Consider the following 20,476-nt stretch of genomic DNA (forward strand, 5'->3'; position numbering starts at 1 on the left):
CAGCATTTGAGAGAGATACAGTCTCGAGACCTTTAAAGAGAACCTACAGTTCCTCTTTGCCGAAACATTTGCTAGATTTTTTGTTTTCTTTCTGTGATGGCTTTTGCGAAAAATCCAAATGTGAAAGATTTTCAAGAAAATTTTCTCTCAGTGACCATTTGAATGAACTTGAATGTTCCTCTGTGAAGATATTTCATCGCTATCTTAATATTTGACATGTTCTGAACCTGTCTTACTCTTGTGTTCAGTTTTATCGTTACTATTCTGAATGAAGTCACTCGATCTTGTGAATAAAGTATGAAGTGAGTTACAAACAAGTCTTTTGCTTGCAGGATAAACAAGGACGGCCCAAAAAACACCGGCACCCTTTGACTCTCTCAGTCATCATTAGGGTAAACCATTTAGCTGTGATTATTTGCGACATTCTGAAGAGGGGTTCCGGTGAAAATCGTAAATGTAAATTAGCTTTTGAAGATGTGAACTATGTGTGTATTGATTGGATGAGATTGATACTTGTGGGAGGAGGATTGAGGATGGTGAAGTTGAAAAGAGAGAGAGAGAGAGAGAGAGGAAAAGGAGCACCAAAGATACAAAAGAAAGAGGCAAATTTAGGTTGACAGGAGTTTTCTTGTTGGTTAAAAACTTAACATCTCTGATAAAAGCAACCTGCTCTGTAAAATATAAATGTCTGTGTATTGAGTAATGAAGAATATATTACATGTTTTAACGACAGTAAAAGACCTTTACCGCTCCCATTTTGCATAGTAATTTTCAGGTTTATTCGTTTTTAGGTCTCATTAAAATACTTTAAGGATTTGCGCGCAAAAATCTACGAAAACTCTGAAAGCATTTTTTGTATGCAAATTATTATAGTACATTGCATACAAATTTAAGCAATTTTGCACACAGTGCAGCTTGCTATTAGATGGCAGATTAATTATTCCCAGAAGGTTACTGTTTATCACTGTCACTCAGCCTGGTGACTGTGTCAAAGGTCAATCAATAAACTATTAACTACATTGTTCAAGTTTTCCTGGTATTCCAAAGGAATCCGAGCAAGCTGTTAACGGTTGTGTAAACATTTATCACTCAATTAACGATATCAGGGAGTGGGCAGCTCCCCGAATTTAGGGTGGATCATATATCTGAGGTTGGGAATTGTGCATAATTAGATAAACGACTACAATTGATAAATACTTTTTAATCAGCTTAATCACTGGAGGAGGTCTAAAGCTCGATGGTAATATGTAACAACCGATAAATCAGAGAGACAGACAGTTGTTACCATTAGAAATGTGCATCAAGTCTCTATGATATATGAATTTTGGCTTTGCTGGGCCACATAGGAGTCTTCTTTTCTAGGCTCCTTTCTCATGGGTAACCCTGGGGAAGGGGTTACAGGGGGGGTGAAGGAGAGTGCCAGAACTATAGGGAATGAGGTTAAAGATAGTGATAGTGACAATAACAAGCAATGTGTGTTCTGTGTTTCAGACAGAAGGCTATTATTATTACTTTTGAAGTTTTTTTTTAAAATTAAATTAAACTTCTTACCTGGACTAGCTTCAATGAAATATTTGTCATATCTGTTCTGAAAAAGATAAATCAAACTTTGACAACAAAAGTCTTGTTTGGAAGGGGGGTATGTTAAAGAATCTTTCAAAGAAGACACCACCAGGGTAGTGCAAGGAGAGGTCGGAGAAATTGGCAGATTTATGTTTCAAGAATTTATATTGGTAACTTAAAAATTTTGCAAGACAGAACTCAGAATCTACTTATTATTCATAGTTCCATGTGCCATGACATATACCCCATCATCAGTTTCAAAGATGAACCAAAATTTGTGACTTTCCCTCAGATGTTGATATATTTTGGGGGACAATTTTGTGAATTGCTTGCAAGGTGTGACTCATTCAGACACACTGACAAGTCTCCTTTTATGTGGACTGATTTACTGTATTGTAAGGTCAAAGGGTCATCGTTTATGACTTTGGTATTGTTCCTCAATGTTGTTCCCTGGTAACAACAAAAACTAAACATATTTTACACTTTTTTACAAGTACCTTGGGATCTCTTAACTGGGATAGCCTTGGGGGTAAAATATGGATGTTGAAGGGTAAGATTGACACCCCCTCCTTTCTGAAACCAGATTGTGGCGAAGGTAGACAATAGGGATTGAGAGGGGTGTGGTCCCATATGCTGTCAATTTTGTCACTAATATTAACATTTATTGAGAGGGAAGGTGTCTCTTCAAGAATGAATCAGGATAAAAAGGCATTATGGATTGAAAGTGGCAGGTGCAGCCTAAAGTTATAAGAGACACAAGAGGATGGAGAGTTTGAAGAATCAGGTTCAGGGAGAAAATTGTTCCATTTGTTGCATAAAAGGTCAGCCATATTGCCTCCAAACATTAGAATGCTAACAAAAATATGCTAACATTTCTTGAAAATGACCTGAAAATAATCAAGTGAATTTTTCATTTCTTCAGATTATCCATATGTACTTGAAGGAAGGGATGGTATGGGATTGGGGGGGGGGAGGGTGCCCTCTGGTAGGGTGAAAGTAATTTATTAACTATTCTAGTGAGAATATTGTGCTCTGAGAGAGATATAAAAGTTTGATGATGAGTTGCATTTAATTTACATTGTTAGTGCAAACTAGACAATATAGGGTGAGGAGGGTCTTTGTTAGGTCATTCATCAGAGTATTAAAGATGATGTAAAGGATTAAAATTCTTTGAGACGGTTTTGCCATGATCCCCATCACCTGAGTGCCTACTACTGTACTATGGTCTACCATAGTCCATGCCATTAGAGTTTATCACTTGCAATGCAATAGTCGTCCTTACTCTACCTTCAACTTACTACCAGCTGAGCATTGAAGAACCCAAAACAAGCTAACCGCAAGGAGAAGATAGCCGTGCACTAAGCATTTTACGATTTAACATGCTAGCCAGTTATCCCCTCTGGAGATCAATTTTCCAATTAAAGTTAAGGTAGTATGAAAGTGAAGAGTATTTGGGGGGGGGGGGTGGGAGAGAGCAATGTATGTCACAGGTTGAAATCTCTGAGGGGGGGAGAGGGACTCAGTTCCACCGTTTATATCAATTTAATGTGACAAATGTTACATGCATGTATGCTCTGCAGAGTATACTGTATAGTACAAATTAAACTGAACTGTCCAAACTTTGTAAGTTGTTGTGCATCCACTATTTGAAACCTGTACTGTATGGATCAGCAGACTGTTATCCCAAGTGATGAAGAACTTACAAGGAAGCTTCAAATGTGATATAGACAGAGAAAAGAAAACCACATGAGATTTCTGGACTAAACATATTTTTTAATGTCTCTGATTGGCAATTTCTGCATTGATTCATTCTCTTATCTGTGTGTGGGTGTAGTTGTGAGTGGCCCATGTGTGGTTATCTCACCTAGGTCTGAACAGTCCTCATGTTCATAATCATCACAAACTTATCCAGGGGAAGTTTCAAAATGTTTTCTTTGCCTAAGTTTTCAGTCAAACATAAATACTAGCTATCTTGTAGTTTTCTGTCAAACATTAATACCAGCTAGGTTGTAGTAAAGGTCCCTCTGTATCTTGTATATTTCGTCTTGGCTAAAAGCCAACCTAACCTCCTAGTAATGAGGGCGCTGCTGAAGTAAAGTGTTTGTTCAAACAAATGAACTTATCGTGGTCCAACATTATTTTAAACCACAAACTATTAAGTTGTTTCTGCATTCACCATTCCCTTTTAGCTTTCCGACTTTGTTTGTGAAAGCCTTCAAACATTATCAGTTCACATGATGCAAATATGCAGTAGAATCATATACAAATGAATCATATACAAATGAATCACAAAACTGCAGTGATATTTTTGATGTAACATTATCAATAATTGCAAGGAAATGTGAGACTCAAAATTTCTGAATACCGTTCTCTTCCTTACATCTCTCTTTACGATTCACTCCGCAAAATTTGATCAAAATCCTCTTTGATCAAATCAATCTCTTACGACAAATTAAATTATCTCTGCCCAAGGATTGTATGCATCCTATTGTACCGTTTTGCCAGACTCTGGTGAACGAAGCGAATTTTGCCCAAGGAATTTTGCAAATTTTATTTTCAAATTTCCTCACGCTCCCGTAGTCTGAGTCTGAGTTGAAGTTCCTTTGACATTCAGAAGGCGCTTGGTAAAGAAATGAGAGAGAGAGCCAAAAAAAAAAAAAAAAAATTCAAGCTTGATTTCACAGAATGAAATAGGGAAAAGATTTCCTTCATGCCTTTAGTTGTGACCTAGCTTTGAATTGCTGTGGATTTTCTGCTATTGATTATGGTAAATTACATTCGTCATATATGATTAACCAGTGATTACCGTTGACAGTTGAAGGTCGCAATTAAGGTGGGTCTACTTAAATAAAAACAAACAAAAGGAGGCAAAAAGAGTAAGGCATTTGGGAAGTCATTTTATTTCATTTAGAATAACCATTCAGGTATAGAATGGAGGTTTTATCTTTTAATTCCCAGGGATGTCCCCATAGTAAATCTTGCCAAAATGTTATGAAAATATGTAAATGAACATTTTTAAAAAAATTTTTGTAACTATTTCAATGGTAAGTATTTGGAAAATTATTGTTGAAGTAGAATGCTAAGACTAAAATGATTGAAATGATCAAAAATGGAAAAGTTTAGGTTAGTTTGGTGATTCATACCCAGGTGTTGTGATCTGTTGTCATGGGAATCTGATCTCATACTTTAAACTTGAGTAACATTTGTAATCAGTTAATAAAAATGCCCTGTTTAAACTCCTGACATTTGTCAAAGTAATATCTGATATGGTCTTGTTTTGTATATAGTTAAAGTAAGCCAACAGTCACCAGTATAGCTTCCAAAATGTGTCTTAGTATTTTAATCTGAATCCAGAACTCCCCCTGTGGTTGTTGTTATATTTGATGATCGTCATGGGAACACTTAGATATCCATTTTAAGTCAGGCTGGAGGATCTTGCATTAGTTGATGCTTCGGTTGGTACTGGAATAACCTTCATACTCTGAGGCGGGACAAATCTCTCGCTGGCTGCTGTTACTGTTGTACCTATCATGTGATGTGTTTGTCTTTTAGCTGCACCTCGTAAGCTGTCATTGTGGTCCTGTTTTATGAAGTTGTTCTCCCACTAAAAGTCTGTTAGTTGCAGAATGAAAAAACTGCGCTCCCAAGATATGACCATGTGTGTTGATGAAGGGTGTCTGGTCATGTATAGGTCGTTGCACTTATGCTGGCCTCTGTGATTTTATCAATTTGGTCCTTGGTTTGGTTTTTATGCACTATTCGGTGCGTTAGGATTTAATTGATGATGTCGTGGAGTATTCATCTTGAAAGGAATAAGGCGTTAGAAGATGAAAGCTGTAGCGTGTGACCAGATACAAGATGGTTGTAAAGATTAAAATTTACCTGTAGATAAATAAGTACACGGACCAATAAGATATATATATGGAAAATAACCCTAGCAGTTATATTAAACCATCTATGCTGCCTATGAATATTCCATCCCATTATATTTCATGTCAGAATTTTGTCAGTGTTTGAAAAAAAAGCAGAGCTTAAAAGTTTGGAGACTTTCCCAAAAAGATCAAGACATTTGGTGACAGGTTTTTCACAATTTATCCTTATTTCATGTTTTATCCCTTGAGAAGCAGTTCAGTGCTGGTTAACAATGTCATTCTCACATATAAGATTTCAAGTATTTAAATCATCGAACATTTTCTGGGAAGTTTTAAAAAGAATTGCAAATAAAAAATGACAACGTTTTGGTGCTTGTATTTGGTATAAACACAATATTTCTTTGACAAGAGTTTTTGAATAGCGGTGTAACAGAGGAATGGATGTGGTTTTGAGACCACAAATTCATATTCTAGGATGTGAAGAAGAACTTGAAATCAAAGTTAAATCGCTCGAGGGTCAAGGGAGGTTGAAAGTCTCAAGCATTTTGCTCTCAACAAATGGGATGAAGGGCATTCTTGCCCAAAGGAATTGTACTGCATGATTTCTTTCCCTTGAATTACGGAAGTCCCGGTAATATTTAATTAGGTCTACCACAGAGTCCTTTAAGCATGAGTGGATGGAACCGATATTTTCTACTTTCTCCCAAGGCATCAGAAAAGCAGGCTCTGTCTTTCATTAAGACCGGTCTCAATCAAAGAAGTTTTCCTTTTTTTTGGTTTGACAGTGTGTTGGTAGGTTATTTCCTATTTTGATTATAGATTTGATGAGAAGTAAAATGATAGATTTTGTCAAAAATTGAAAGGGTTATAAAATGGAAACAGTTCCAGAGAGGTGAAGATTTCCGTCCAGTCTGTTGATAAGAAAAGGGGCGACGGAAGCGACGTGAGGGGCGCGTAAATCACTCGTAGCAGGATATGAAAGTGTATAACATGATCGGTGATTCAGTTTCTTGATCAAAGAATACAGTCTCTATGTAGACTAACCAATTTTATGTGCTGTATTGTAAATTATGCAGTATAAGGCTATTTGTATGAACGGAGTGCTCAAGTTTTCCAGAGTTCAAAGAAGAAAATACCAGCTCTTTTCTTTAACACCCATTAAAATCTGTGATTGGTAGGGAAGTGAAAGAATGTGAGGGGGGTGGTGTGTATAGATAGTGTAAGAAGGGGAAAGGGAGAGGGCTGACTGGCAGGTAATAGTTCAATCAATTAGTTTCCACCAAAATCAACAACTATCTGTCTAAGTTTACTTGTCACTGTGTAAATCTGTGTGTTGTGATTTGCATTTTCTCTGCCTGAGAACAATGAAAGCAGACTCAAAACAACTAGTTTTCATCACTATTGAAACTAAATGTTAGATGTTAGTGTATGTTAATAGGGTTTATGTTCTTCTAATTCTGTTTACAGACATTTACCTTCAGTGTGCTGTGTCAAATGTTCTAAAAACAAATTCTGTGCAAGTAAATACTTAAGTTCCAACAAGACCAAAAGCATAATTGGACACAAAATGGAACATACAGACTTAGACTGGAGTTAATCTCTTGATGACCATTAATAATGTCTAGCATATTTCAGGTCATGCAGTCAGCCATAGCCTTATCTTTGAGCGATAAAATCTTTCAGCTATTTTCCATACTGGCACTTCCCTCTCTCTCTTAGGTTAGTCATTCAGTTTGTCAGTCATTCTGTGAGTCCATCTGTCAGTAATAATGCATTCTATTCTCTTTGTTATTTAATTCTCACTCAGTCCCTGCAGCCCCTAGCATCAAATCGCTTAAAATTATAAGTAGAATTGACTGAGCTTTCACAGATGACCCCTAGTTTCCTATTTTCCTTCCATGTTTTTAAGTCTGAATGTCATTAGGGAGGGGGATGTCTGGCTGTTAAAAGACTATAGCTCCCTCGAAAAAAACTGTCCAATAAGTCTTCATCAGCTTTCCAGAGGATGAAGAGGGCATTGACCGGACAATGTATTGCATCATTCTCTCCTGGAGGGCATTAATTTGGGATTTAGTGGATGATAAGTGATGTCAGAGGTTTTTTTAGTGGTTTTGTTCCCACTTGCTCTCAAAAGTTTTCCAGAAAGTTTAAGCACCTCAGTTTTGATTATGTAACCAAACTATTATGTCAGAGTTCTTTTCATAATCCAAATCTAGTTAAAATCTTACATAACAAACTTGAGCCTGCTTAGTTAGGCATGAGCTGTGTGGTGGTATTGTACTGCCTGCCTGCCAACACTAATTTGAAAAACTTTTGAATCGTCTCTCTGGTCAGAAAGGCAGAAAAGGTGAATATTAGCCGTCTTTAGCTGTAAAGATCTTTGTATTGCTTTAATCTGATACATACATTGCGGCAGAGAAGGATCACAAATAACTTAACAGGGGAGGAATCTATAAATTGAATGCCTCTCTACGATATCAGGTAGACTCGTTCAATTTGTGCACCTGTCCGACTATTTCTGTACATTGATTTCATCTGAGATGCAAGTTGAACATCTCCTACATCTCCTACCGGCCATTCTTAGCATGCATCCCCAGCATTTGATATCGCAGACTGCATAGCAGAATGAGGCAATACTAAGGAGCCAAAGAAAGATAAAACTACAAGCAAAATGTGTACACGTAACTTGAGAAATGTTTCATTAAAAGGAGTATAGGTATATTATATGAAGAATAATATACATATATAGATGTAATGATGGTACCATCAAAAGATATGTACCTAAAACACATGATCTGAGAGGAGGGGCGGGTTGGGTGAGTTGTTTTTGGAAGGCAGGGAAACATTGGAGCAGCATAATAACCTCATCTAGAACCAAACGTCTGGCCAGCCTGTTTGTATACCATGGTTATAATCTGGAGTATCAAAACAAACTGATAGACCGTATTTGTCTATGTTTTCAGTCACTTTATTAAAAACAGGAAGATGTGAAGAACATTGTTAGTTCTGTATTCAGAGGAAATATTCCAGAAACATCATAGATTGTTGTACACTAATAACTTAATGCAAAACACTACGGATATCTTTACTCATTTATGGACCCAAAGATTTTGTCACTGAAATTTATTTTTCCTTCCTGGTTTGGGTTGGTTGTACCATCGATTAGGAGTGGAAGGCAAAAAACACAGTTTCAACATTTTAACATCAAGGTTTTGATTAAACACAATCCACTCCCTTCAATTCCTTATCTAAACTCGGAAAGAATTTCCTTATTTCTTTTCTTTTCTTCTATTCTTTTTTTCTTCTAAAGTAAACAGCACTAAACTGCTTGTAAATATATTCTACTTTGTAGAAATTTCTTTTGATGTTAGTATATCACATAAGATTTTCTCTTTTCTTGCGAGAAGTATAAAGTGAAACCAGAAATATAACAAAAAAGATATAAAAAAAGACAGGAATGTCCCCGTTCAATGTGTCAAGTACCAGCAAAGTTCCATATGTAAGGAGGGTAAGTCAATAACAGCCTCGTCAAATGGTTATACTTGGCCCAATTTTTGAAAGCCATTGACAAACACTAAAACTATTTGTGCCAGTTAACCCAGGAGAGTGGGTATGGAATATACCAGCCTTTTTGGCTCAAACCATGTATCTGTCGTTTTCAATAGATTTGTGATACAGTATACTGCCTTAATTAATAGGTAAATCACCACCATCATTGTAACAGTCCCATTGAAAGGGCTGGGTAAGGGGGGGGGGGGGTTAGAGGGTCACAGTGGATCAGGTTGTTTTTACATTAAGGTTTGGTTTCTCTGCACGTGGTCTGTCTTGGGGTGACGTTTCCAGCAAAACAAAAATGTTACTCATAACATGAAGTAAAAGTTTGTAAATGGTTAGCTTACTTTAGGTTTAGTATGAATTGAGGAATTGAGACTCGGTGCAGTTACCTTGTGTTACAAATTTTAATTTACCGTCCCTTACAATAAGGGCAAATATACAGAGAACTAGGTCAACATGGAATGTTATATAAGGGAGAAGAAGTGTCAGTTCGCTGGGTTATCAAACTCGGCTTGATGAGATATGAGAGGTCTGGGCCATTAGAAGACACTGGAATGTTTAGCCCCTAAGGCCATGTAGACTTAATATTAACACAAAAATGTCATTATCATAATGCCAATTTTCATCACTGATTTTTGTAGAAAGACGGAGCAAAAACTGTTATGAAAGGATCAATATGAAATCATAATTGGCATCTTAACTCTGCTCTCTTTGTCTCTCTATGTCAGCGCGATATTTTTAGGTACACCAGGGATATTAATTGCGATCGATGTGAGGTGCTGATAAAACAGGTGTTGACCAACAACACTTAATCTAAGAGGTCAGAGACCCTTAGCTGTGTCTACCTCTTCTGTAGGGAGTGCCTGGAAGGCCATTAGCTTCTAATCTCAGCTCTTTCAAAGCAAGTGACTAGCTGTTTGCCCTCTGTCTTTTTAAAGTGGCAGGATTAACCTCACTTATTGAAACATGTCAAAAGAAGGAGAGATTAAAAAGGTAGACCTCAGAAATTCAGATGAAAAGGACATTCAAGGGATGGAGAACTTGATCATGTTGATATAACCTTTTCACGCTGGAAAAGAAGGAAATGTAGAGGAAAGAGAGGAATATACCCCCCCCCCCCTCAGAAAATAAGAAAGTCAAATACTTGCCCGAAAGGTGTCAGGATAAATCTGTCTGGCCAACCACAATAGTGTTGGGGGGGGGGGGGATGACAATGTGAATTGGAAATATATAAATAGGCTTGTGGTTTAATACTTGAGAAATTTAAGAGAGGAGATTGGGTATGATTTTGTGGTAGCTGTACTCCTTAATACTGTGGTACAGCATCAGGATTCATACTTTTGTGGTAGTGCTAATTATTGTCTGTGCTTGCTGAGTGAATGTAATCCTATTTTTATTCCAGATTGATTTAATCTACCATAAACTGACAGTTTAAATACAGAAATGGTTTCTCTGGGTCGATGAAAATATCAAGCCGTATTATTTATGCGCTAATTCAGACATTCAGCTAGACTTTCATCAATGAAAAATTATTTTAAGGTCCTATGTACTTGCTGGCCGGCTTTTTCCGTTACAAGATTTGATGATAGTGCAAGTACCGATTCATTCATAACTGGTTAATCCAGTATTAAGGGATATGTATGGGAATTAAAAGCAAGAACTGATCGTAGACACCGACTGTCTTTGAGGTGTAATGAGATTGATAATAGGGTCTAGAAGACCTTTAATCTTTTTATGTTTAATGCGGTTTACCCTCTGTCCCTCTGCTTCCCCCCTCCCCCCCAAAGGAAAAGTCCCCTCCCCCCTACAAGAAACAAAATAAAGTCGCAGCATCTTCAGATCCAGTAACAATGTTCTAGGTCTTGAAAGTGAAATACAAAAAAGAGGCTAAAGTTCTAGAATTCAAGCAATTTTTGCATATTTTGTGCAGGCCATACAGCCTCTTCCCAATAACAATAAAATGGAGACGGGGGTGGGGGGCTCTTTCCCTTCTCCCTGTCCTATGTACAAAAGAAATTAATAATAATTTGCCGCAACCACTCCTCAAGATAACATAATATTCCAAGGTTTTTCTTTTTCGTAAATTTACAAAGGTACATAAAAATCCTGATTTCTGTGATTGTTTGATAGAGTAACACATCCATCCTCTGGTTCCATCCTCCACCCCACCCCCCAACCTCTCCCTAAAAATGTTATCTCCAGGATCTTTGAATTTTTAGATGTAATCCCTAACACAAGTGTTACCATGGTGTTTGATACAAATATATTACTCAATGGATGTAGCCCAAAGGAACTCTCTTAATGGAACATGTTTAAATGCGTTGAAAGCTATTGCATTGTGGGATGGTACCTAAAATGGTGCCTGAGGGTGGAGTGGGACAGGGATGGACCAAAGGACACCAGAAGGAGGGATTTGACCTATCATCAATGGTGATCTTATAATTTGTAGTAGTTTGTGTAGTTTATCAGGGATAAATTAGGTTAAAGGGTATGACAATATTGTAGCCGACAGGGACTAGTGACAAAAGTGTAAATACAACAGACATGTATGGGTTAAGGATGTGAAGATAAAAAAATATCATTAATTGAAATTCAAAAAATTGATAGCACATCTAGTTTAATACTGAGATAAATATAACAGATACAAATAGCATGACGTTTTTAACTATTTATTAACTTTATATATACATAATATTAATTATATACATTTTATCAGTTTTTACTATTGATTTATTTTGAGGGATAATTTCAGCAGTTATGGTAGCATTGATTGTCAATTCTATAGGGTATAATGAGACAAATGAGTCACTTGTCAAGTTTCATAAGGACGAATTAAACGATTCAGCGTCCATAAATTGTGGCTAGATTCAACAACTTTATAGCGTCGAGTAACTATGGTACAAAGTTGTACCAGTTATAGTAGGATCTGCCTTGGAAAAGTCATCTTGTGATGTGCTATGATTGAAAACCTCTGTTTAATTAAGTGGGAGAGTCAGATTTGGTTTGGGAAACCATTTCTGAAGACAAAACTCTCCTCTAAGTTATACACAGATATAACATTGTTCATCGTCTGACGAGACGAAAGCAGAGAAACTCGCAGCAAAAGTGTACAAGTTCAGCACCAGTACAGATCTGGAATAACATGTGGAATTGTCATCATGTTCATGTTTCATCTCGTAAAAAAGCTTCGTTTTTGCCGCTTCTTATCCAGGTGGATGTCTCTGACAATGGCGATCCTGCTCACACGTCGACCGCTAACGTCATCATCGAAATACTGGACGTAAATGACAACGCTCCCGTCTTCCACCAGATGAACTATGGGAAGGTGCCGGTGCGTCCGGTAGAACTAGTCGGAGACGAGCAACACACCATCCTCCGGGTGTTTGCCTACGACGATGACGAGGGAGAGAATGCCACCGTCAGCTATGTGATCCCTACGGGACAGGACAGGCAGACCAGGTTCGGAGTGGATGCCCAGACTGGAGAAGTGAAATGCAGCAGGTCACTGGTGGAGGGGGAGTCCTTCACTCTAATGGTAAGATGTTAAACGGAGAAGGAATTAATTTGCTTCTAATAATCCCGTCTCTTTTACCTGTCTTCCTTGTACTATTGCAATCAGGGGTGGTTACATCCACTGAGACAGGGATCGATTTGGGAAAGTATGGGATAAATGGAGAGTGCAAAAAGGGGGGGGGGGATAATTTTTACTAATTTAATTTGGCTAGACTTCACAGCCTAATGTCATTTCACTTCTAGTTTATCTAATGCTCTACAAAATTTTGTACTTTCCTTTGTTTAATGATTTTAGAGATCTTCTGATTCATGGTTTTGTCTCAAAAGAGCCAAATACCCCAACATTTCTGACCACTCTTACTTTGACCTACCTTCTTTACGGATAAAGAAATGGAAGCACCCTTCTGTCGGTAGTTTTATCAGACTGTCCCGTTAAATTTAAATAGTGTCCTGTATAAATGTCGTTTTGATAGATTTAAAGCCAGGGAGCATTGCTACAAACGGTGGTAGAAATTGTAAGTATTTTGTTTGTTACCTTCATTTTAATTCTGGAATAGTTTATATGCCAAATTCACCAAAAGTAGCATAAAACTGACCTACAATTTATGTTTATTTTCTGCCGGACAGGTGTTAGGGTTGGTTTAGTATGTGTTTATTACCTTTCAGATCAATTCTTATCGGTGGGATGCCAAACTTTTGTGGCTGTAGAGCAAGAAAAAACCAGAACTTTATTTGCAAATGATTTCCCTTCCTGTGTACAAGTATCGAATGATCGGAAAAACAACCCTAATGACTTTGTTTGTGCAGATTTGTTCCCCCCCCCCCACCTGCTCGCCTTTCACAGCAAACACTACGTTTAACCTAAAACATAAACAAGTGAAAATGATTACCTCAAAGTTATTGTTACGATCGGAGGGATAGGCCTGTATTTTTCGTTTGACCCACCCTACTTACAGCACGATGAAGATGGGGGAACCTCTCACTGTTTCATATGTACTGCATCAGCTACTACTGCCCAGCCACTTTTACATATCAAGATGTGAAGCGATCACTTTTGGTTACATCAAACTCACAAATTTGTTTTATCTTGTGAGAGAATACTGCACGAGTTACTACCACTTCTTTGTGTTGATTCCAACAGTGTTTATTACACTTGATGCTATGCACTGTATCTCATAAGGGATTCTGTTATACCTTTCACCATTTGGACTGTTCTTTAGTATTGTGTCGTAATCTACCAACGCTGTCAAGAATGAAAGCAAAAACAGCAAATGCAAATATAGACCATTCTTTTGCCTAGATTTAAGCAATCTTGTCTCAAGATTAACATGTACTTTTTGGCCTTGTAAATCATGGTCTTAGCATCATTCAATGTGACATTCGTTTGACAATGTTGACCTAGTTCTAATGGCCATCCATAGTGTCAGAAACTGACTAAAACAGCTTGGTTTCTTCCAATCATCAATATAAATTCCCCAGCCTGAAGAAATCTGTGAGGATATCCATAGACAGCTGTTTACAGTACAACTTGCTGATTGTCATGACAACAAGTGGTACCTATGCTTCCCCCTCCAACCCCCCCCCCCTCTCCCACATGCATGTCCTTTAACTCTTACAATGCAGAAAGAATTTACTATTCATAGTTATTCTCAAATGTGATTTTGCAATCCTCACAGCTAGTTTCCTTTTGTCAATTTCTCTGGTAACAATCCTTCCATATTTTTTTCCGCTCTCCTCTCGTCTCCCAGATTGATGCATTTGACAACGGCCCCATCCAAGAAAAATCCAGACTAACCCTCCTGTTGACTGTGATCGACCCGATCGAGCCATCCAGCCTGGCACCAGTATTTGATGAGTTCTTCTCCGATCCGCTATACGAGAACGTCGCCCCGGGGACGTTTGTCACCACAGTCTTTGCGTCTGATTATGACAGTAACTCGAACGATGTCATCTACACCATCACAGGTAAGAGCCAAGACCTCAATGTAGCCATTTTCTCATTTTTCCTCCTTTTGATGGGCAAAAATTTAACAGACAAACATGCATAAGCAGAAAGCTGGGTTTGATGGCCAATTTGCAATGACATGGCTATTTTCTGCATTTTTTTTCCTCCAAAAATCTAATATAGCAAAACATCAGTGGGTGGGGGTGTCCTTCAATTTACTTCAGAACTTTAATGTGATGTTTTGAATTGCCAGTGGCCAACAAACATTAACAGTTGCAATGTACGGTTCTACTGATTCTAGTTGTTTTTTTTTACTGTTGATTTTTAAAAAAAATTGTTGCAATGGGATGAAGAATATGTGACTATTTTATGCTGTGTTTGCTGTGTATGTCTGTTTAGCTTAAACGGATTCTTGAAGCTGAGTCGTACCCTGATTCCTGCTTTAAAGTTCCTGGTCAATCTGGAAGTACAGCACAAGCATGGGAAACAAGGATTTTTTTAATTACACTCAATACTCTCAAAAAATGGGGTAGCTTTACCCTCATAGTTGCCCCTTTAATCTACAAATTATGGGGAGAAAAATGCATTGTGCAGATTTGAGAAAGTTTGGGGAGGCAATTTCAACTTAAATAGTGCTGCATGTTTCCAGGAAAAAACATATTTATATGATATACATAAACAAATATTACAATGATTTGCAACACTTTTGGGAAGACATTTTATAGCAAATGTTGTTATAGTGACATAAGTATGACATAGGAAGTATTTACAGTGCGTATTGGTATGAAACATAAGTAATGCCTCTTTCGTAGAAATCCTTTAGGTGTTGATAACTTTGTAAAGGAAAAAAATGACCTCCAGAAGATAAGTATGAGTATCAGACACCTGATAGGATTAGCATTGACATATATACTCTGCAGAGTTGATCAAAATAGTCTGGCAGTAACTGAATTTGATGCTTATCGTTCACATCCCAACCTATCCCCCCCCCCCCACACTGGTAACATTTTTAAATTTTGAACAGTCTGATCTTTTGATATGAATCTTCTTATTGACATACTCTGTTTAAGTTAATTATACAGAGAAGATTAAAGACCTTTAGAGTGACTGGACTTAACCTTCTAAGGGATAGATATCTTCTCCAAAGTTATCTGATCACTATCTAGCTAATCACATTCCTCTCTTTATTAGATTACTTCCCTCAAGAAATACTTCCTCAGAAAAATATATAAGCCGTGCATTTCTGAGCATCCAAAAGCACCCCAGTTTTTATCATAAAATGGAAAGATCAGATTTGAATTTTTAGCCCTAGGTGGGTAATACGAGTCGGGGGAACAGTTGCCAGTAAGCGCTCTGTAATGACTTTATTGGGTTAGAGGATGAAGGAGTAAAATTAGAATGGAATCAAGTCCTTTATCTATATCTTTTCCGGAGAGAAGCTCTTTTGTATAATCTGTGGGTCTCAGTCTCTGCATATGTAGTCATGGTGTATTGGGCAGCTATTCACTGAAGTGTGGCTTATTAGGTATATCAGTACAGAAGACAGTTGAATGCTGATAGGCTTTGGTACAGATAGGGAGGGGTAAGCACAAAAAGAAGGGTGGGGCCACCATGGGTGGAAGAGAAAGGATGCAAATTTGTCCAAGTGCCCCCATTTTGTGTTTTACACTTCTTTTTACAACTTTGTATAAAAAAAAATAACGTTATAATTTTTCTTTTTATTCAATGTATAAATGTTTAAATCTCCTATTTTGTAATGTAATTCTGTCTGATTTGTGCTTTTTTCTTTTAGTGTACAGTGAACTACAAAATATTTGTCGTATTCCAAACAGATTTCTAGCTGATATTAAATCAAGTTTAATATACTTCTCTCCCTCCATTATTTTTGTGTTCAGGTGGCAATCATGATGCTGCTTTCACCAACCAACAGTCAGCCATATTTGTGGCCAAACCGTTAGACGCTGAGACCCGGACGTCTTACGACCTTGAAATCACAGCGTCAGATGGATTCAATACCGCTACTTCCATCGTAAGTGTATCCCGCCGAGAGCGGTTCCTCAAGGAATGTGGTCGGATTATATAGGATTAATTTATAGAATTAATTAATTAATTACAGAATTAATTAATTGAATGAATGCACATTATTTTCATTGTGCACATTATTTTCATTGTGTAACATTTGGAAGTTACATTTGAATACTAAATCAAACCTAGTCCATGTGGTTTATTCTCAGAAGCTGTTATTGTAAAATAACCTAAGAGGACATGGCCGGAGGGGGAGAGGGGAGCAGGGAGGGTCTTCTGGTTACACAGTGAATTGGGTCCCTTCCTTCATCTTGGTTATGCCACTGCTTTGCAATGAGAGTGCCAAAAATCTTGTTATTTTTAGGAAGACAATTGTTTACATTCAATTTGTGTTCATTGTTCTGCAGTTTGCTCTTCTAAATCAGGGTTATTTATTTGGACTGTTGTTGGACAATTTTCAGATTATTTTTTCAAATTTTTCTTGAGTCCTTCTTCACATAGCATAAAACATAAAGGGGAAATAATGAAGCCATGTTTAATTCATTACACCACAATCAAAGTGTCATTTTATGGAAGCAGGTGCATAATTTTTCATATTTTACACGCCTCAAGGCTACCTTCTTTGAATAACAACACAGCATCAATTGGTTATCTTCCTCAGCAATGGGTTTGCATTAGTAGAATGTTGGTTTCATTTTATGTGTATTCATAATTGATATAGGGAATGATTATAATGACTTGTACAATGTTTGCATTCATTGAAAATATCTGGGACATACTGGTCAAAGGTCAAGTTGCATTATAGCATGATAATCATTTACATTTTTTACTCAAGTTCAAATGATCTTCAATAATACATTCGGTTGATGTTTTCGTTTCCTACCCCCTTAACAAGATGGAAGAAAATAGAGGAACGCATTCAAAACAATAAAAGTGTTTTTTTACAGTTTTTTTTTTGGCATTTTGTTCAAATCTTAATCTTCAGTTGCATCTAGACGTCCTGGATGCCAACGAGTTTGCTCCTGTCTTTGGCCACGATCAGTACGAAGTCTCGGTGCCAGAGAACATCGCGTCTGGCAAGAAAATCCTCCAGTTAGACGTGACAGACAGGGACGTGACCAGCCGACTCTTCTACTCCATCAGTTCCACCGCGCACCCCGACAGTAAATCAAGGTTCAAGATCAACTCCGACACGGGTGAAATTTACGTCCGTAACCCGCTGGACCACGAGGGCATCAGACAACACATCTTGACGGTCAAGGTCAGAGACGTGGGCCACATTAGTTTCCACAGCTTCACAACAGTGGTGGTGACCGTCCTGGATTTCAACGATCACATGCCGTACTTTGGAGCTGACCATTACGAGGGCCAGGTGTTCGAGACCGCAGAGACGGGGACAGTCGTGGTACACGTTCAAGGCTACGACAACGACAAGGACGTGAATGCAGAGTTGGAATATTCCATCCTTTCAGGTAAGAGAATCGAAACGCCACGCATGATTATGACACCAGGGGTCATACTTCGGGGTGTAAAGTTTTTAAGCGTAAACAGTTCAAGTTTAAGAGCTGTTTATAAGTGAAACCCCTATCGATTGGCCTCGATCTGTGAATTTTCCTCTGAGAAGGTAATTGATTTAAGTACATTTAAGTAATTTAAGTTCCCTGATACCTTTCGAAGACATGATGATGTAGTTAACCCGATTTTTATCTGCCTTTAATCGCCACGACCAGAGGATTTGATTAGTCTATTGGGGGGGTGTGGAGAAATAATATAAAGAAAAGTTAGGCCAAAGGAGAGAATCTGAGTAGCTATTAAATCGATGATCGATTCTCGGCCATGAGGTGAGATGAGATACTCTTTCTTTTGGTGGTTGACGCTGGCCGTCTGAAGTGATAACTAGAGTTTATTATCCAATGGAGGAGGAGGTACATTGCAGGGTTCTGAGAGAGAATTCCTCCTCCCCTCCCAATATGCAATATGGCAATATGCATAACAATCTTTTTGGTCACAGAAGATGAAGATTTTTAATTTATATTTATGGCAAGGAGTCATTATCCATGATATTCAATCCAACTTTCTTTTGACAGTGTCATCTCCAGGCAGATTATCAGGTTTGGGACAGACAGTTTGTTCTTCATTTGTGTGGCCTTGTGTTTTTTTGCTTCTATTAGATACATCATTTGCTTCTCACTAAAACAAACTCATTACGTGAACTCACCTTGGTGTTTTGTTCCCCCTTCTCCGAAAACATTAAGAAGCGTCCTCGGACAAGATTAGAGGAACTATTTTAGGCTTACCTCGTTATCTCACTGCTCAGAGAGTTGAAAGATAATATGACATTTTCTGGGTGTATTAGGTTGCTGCTGAAGGCTTACCCGGTTGATAGAAATTTCCAGGCTGAATTGAGGAAGGAAAAGTGTATATGTGTGTTGGAGTGGTGATTGTGGTGGGGGGGTGGTGGGGGTGACAGTGGGTGTGTGCGATAGTGGTCCACCACAAGTTTGAATAGATTCAAATCCATCAGTATAACATTTGCTATCAAAAATGACATAATTTAAATGTGATGGGTTCCTTACAAAAAAAGAGCGAATGCTTCTGACCTTGACCTTCATACTGGCAGGTAAACAGCTGTACGTCTTATCTCATGTTGGCATTTGGTATTTGAATGTGAAAATTACAGAGGGTACTCATCTCAGGAAGTCCGCCACATTCATCCCACACATACAATACATGCAGGTTGTTATATTAGTTTATAACAGAGAAATATCATTGCACCTCATGGATGCTTCTTCAAAGAATTGACAAATTTGCATTGCACCAGAAAACAGAATTATTCTGTAATAGAAACATTTGACTGCTTCTTGAAAAGGATTGACAATTTTGCAGTGCACCAGAAACAGAATTATTCTGTAGTAGAAACATTTAGAGTAAATTATTGAATTATTGTTTACTTCAGTCCAGCATCATTATCACCATCTCTGCGAAAAACTTCAGATGAGGATACAGAGTCTGTCCTCCACGTTTGTCTTTGTTCTTTTCATTTGCTTTTGTTTTCGTTTCGAGGAAGTGTTCCCGTCTGTGACCTTTCGGTCGTAGAAATAGTATTTAAAATGAACGATTCGACCATTGCGACTATGAACCGCTACGTACAGTAGAATCTCTGTTAGTTTCTAACAAAATTGTGGCTTCTTGTTTCTCACAATTTGTCTTTTTGTCATAAAAATTTGCTTGTTTGTTATCTTTGAATATTTATTACTAACAATCGTCAGCTAAAGTGAACCCACGAGAGAATGTTGTCAACATTGTGCTTTCTGGGATATATACTGCAATTTGAAGACATCTTGCAAAAAATAGCAAGCTTGAACAAGAAAAGAAAAGAAAACTCTTTTCAGTCGAGAAACATGATTAGAATCATTGTTTACCGTTTGTCATGTTTTATTTCGAATTAAAAACCTTGATTATTTTTTTTCCCGTCAGTACGCTTTTCTATGTGATTGTGAGGAATGGAAAAATTTAATGTGCATGAACAAAACAACATTAACTCTTTTAATTATCCTGCCAAAAATAAACAATCCTTTATAGTTGTAAGTTATGGTCAAAGCTGAATCAAGAAGTGGGATAAATGTTGTTCTTTGTAACTATTATTTAACCCAAAGGGAAATTAGTAGATTCCCTTATTTTCTTGTTTTCATCTACAGAAGATGGTATTTTTTGGTCAAAGTTAACCACCTCTTCCTCTGGTTGGTCCAACAGTTGAAATCTAAGGGATTTAGAAATTCTGTTTGAAATAAATGTTTTGAAGTGTGGCTGTAGGTATTTAGCATCTGCTGTGAATTTATGACTGTGAACATTTGTAGTAATCTTTTTTTCTTGGAAAAGTGGATGAAATATTTGTCTGTTGTAACGAGGTGTTTAGGTTTAACAATGTGTGCAATACTCAAATAGTAATATAAATGTGAGTGGGCCTGATGGTTTGATCCTAGCAGGATCTACTCCAGAGGCT

At 37.6% G+C, this 20,476-nt stretch overlaps 1 protein-coding gene across 5 annotated transcripts in view; it reads left to right on the plus strand.

The window, feature by feature from the left end:
• The window catches only part of LOC139979885 (protocadherin Fat 1-like), a 116,565-nt gene that overhangs the window by 64,929 nt on the left and 31,160 nt on the right, over window positions 1-20,476 (plus strand). For 4 of the 5 annotated variants that reach the window (XM_071991075.1, XM_071991076.1, XM_071991072.1 and 1 more), the window contains exons 5-9: window positions 12,202-12,525; window positions 14,252-14,468; window positions 16,344-16,477; window positions 17,459-17,945; window positions 18,561-18,584. In XM_071991075.1, coding sequence (XP_071847176.1) covers window positions 12,202-12,525; window positions 14,252-14,468; window positions 16,344-16,477; window positions 17,459-17,945; window positions 18,561-18,584 — 1,186 coding nt within the window. The remainder of the gene's footprint in view (window positions 1-12,201; window positions 12,526-14,251; window positions 14,469-16,343; window positions 16,478-17,458; window positions 17,946-18,560; window positions 18,585-20,476) is intronic. The other variant, XM_071991074.1, reaches the window with a different exon arrangement.

The sequence above is a fragment of the Apostichopus japonicus genome, chromosome 14 (genome assembly GCF_037975245.1).
Source record: "Apostichopus japonicus isolate 1M-3 chromosome 14, ASM3797524v1, whole genome shotgun sequence".
Lineage (NCBI taxonomy): Eukaryota > Metazoa > Echinodermata > Holothuroidea > Aspidochirotida > Stichopodidae > Apostichopus > Apostichopus japonicus.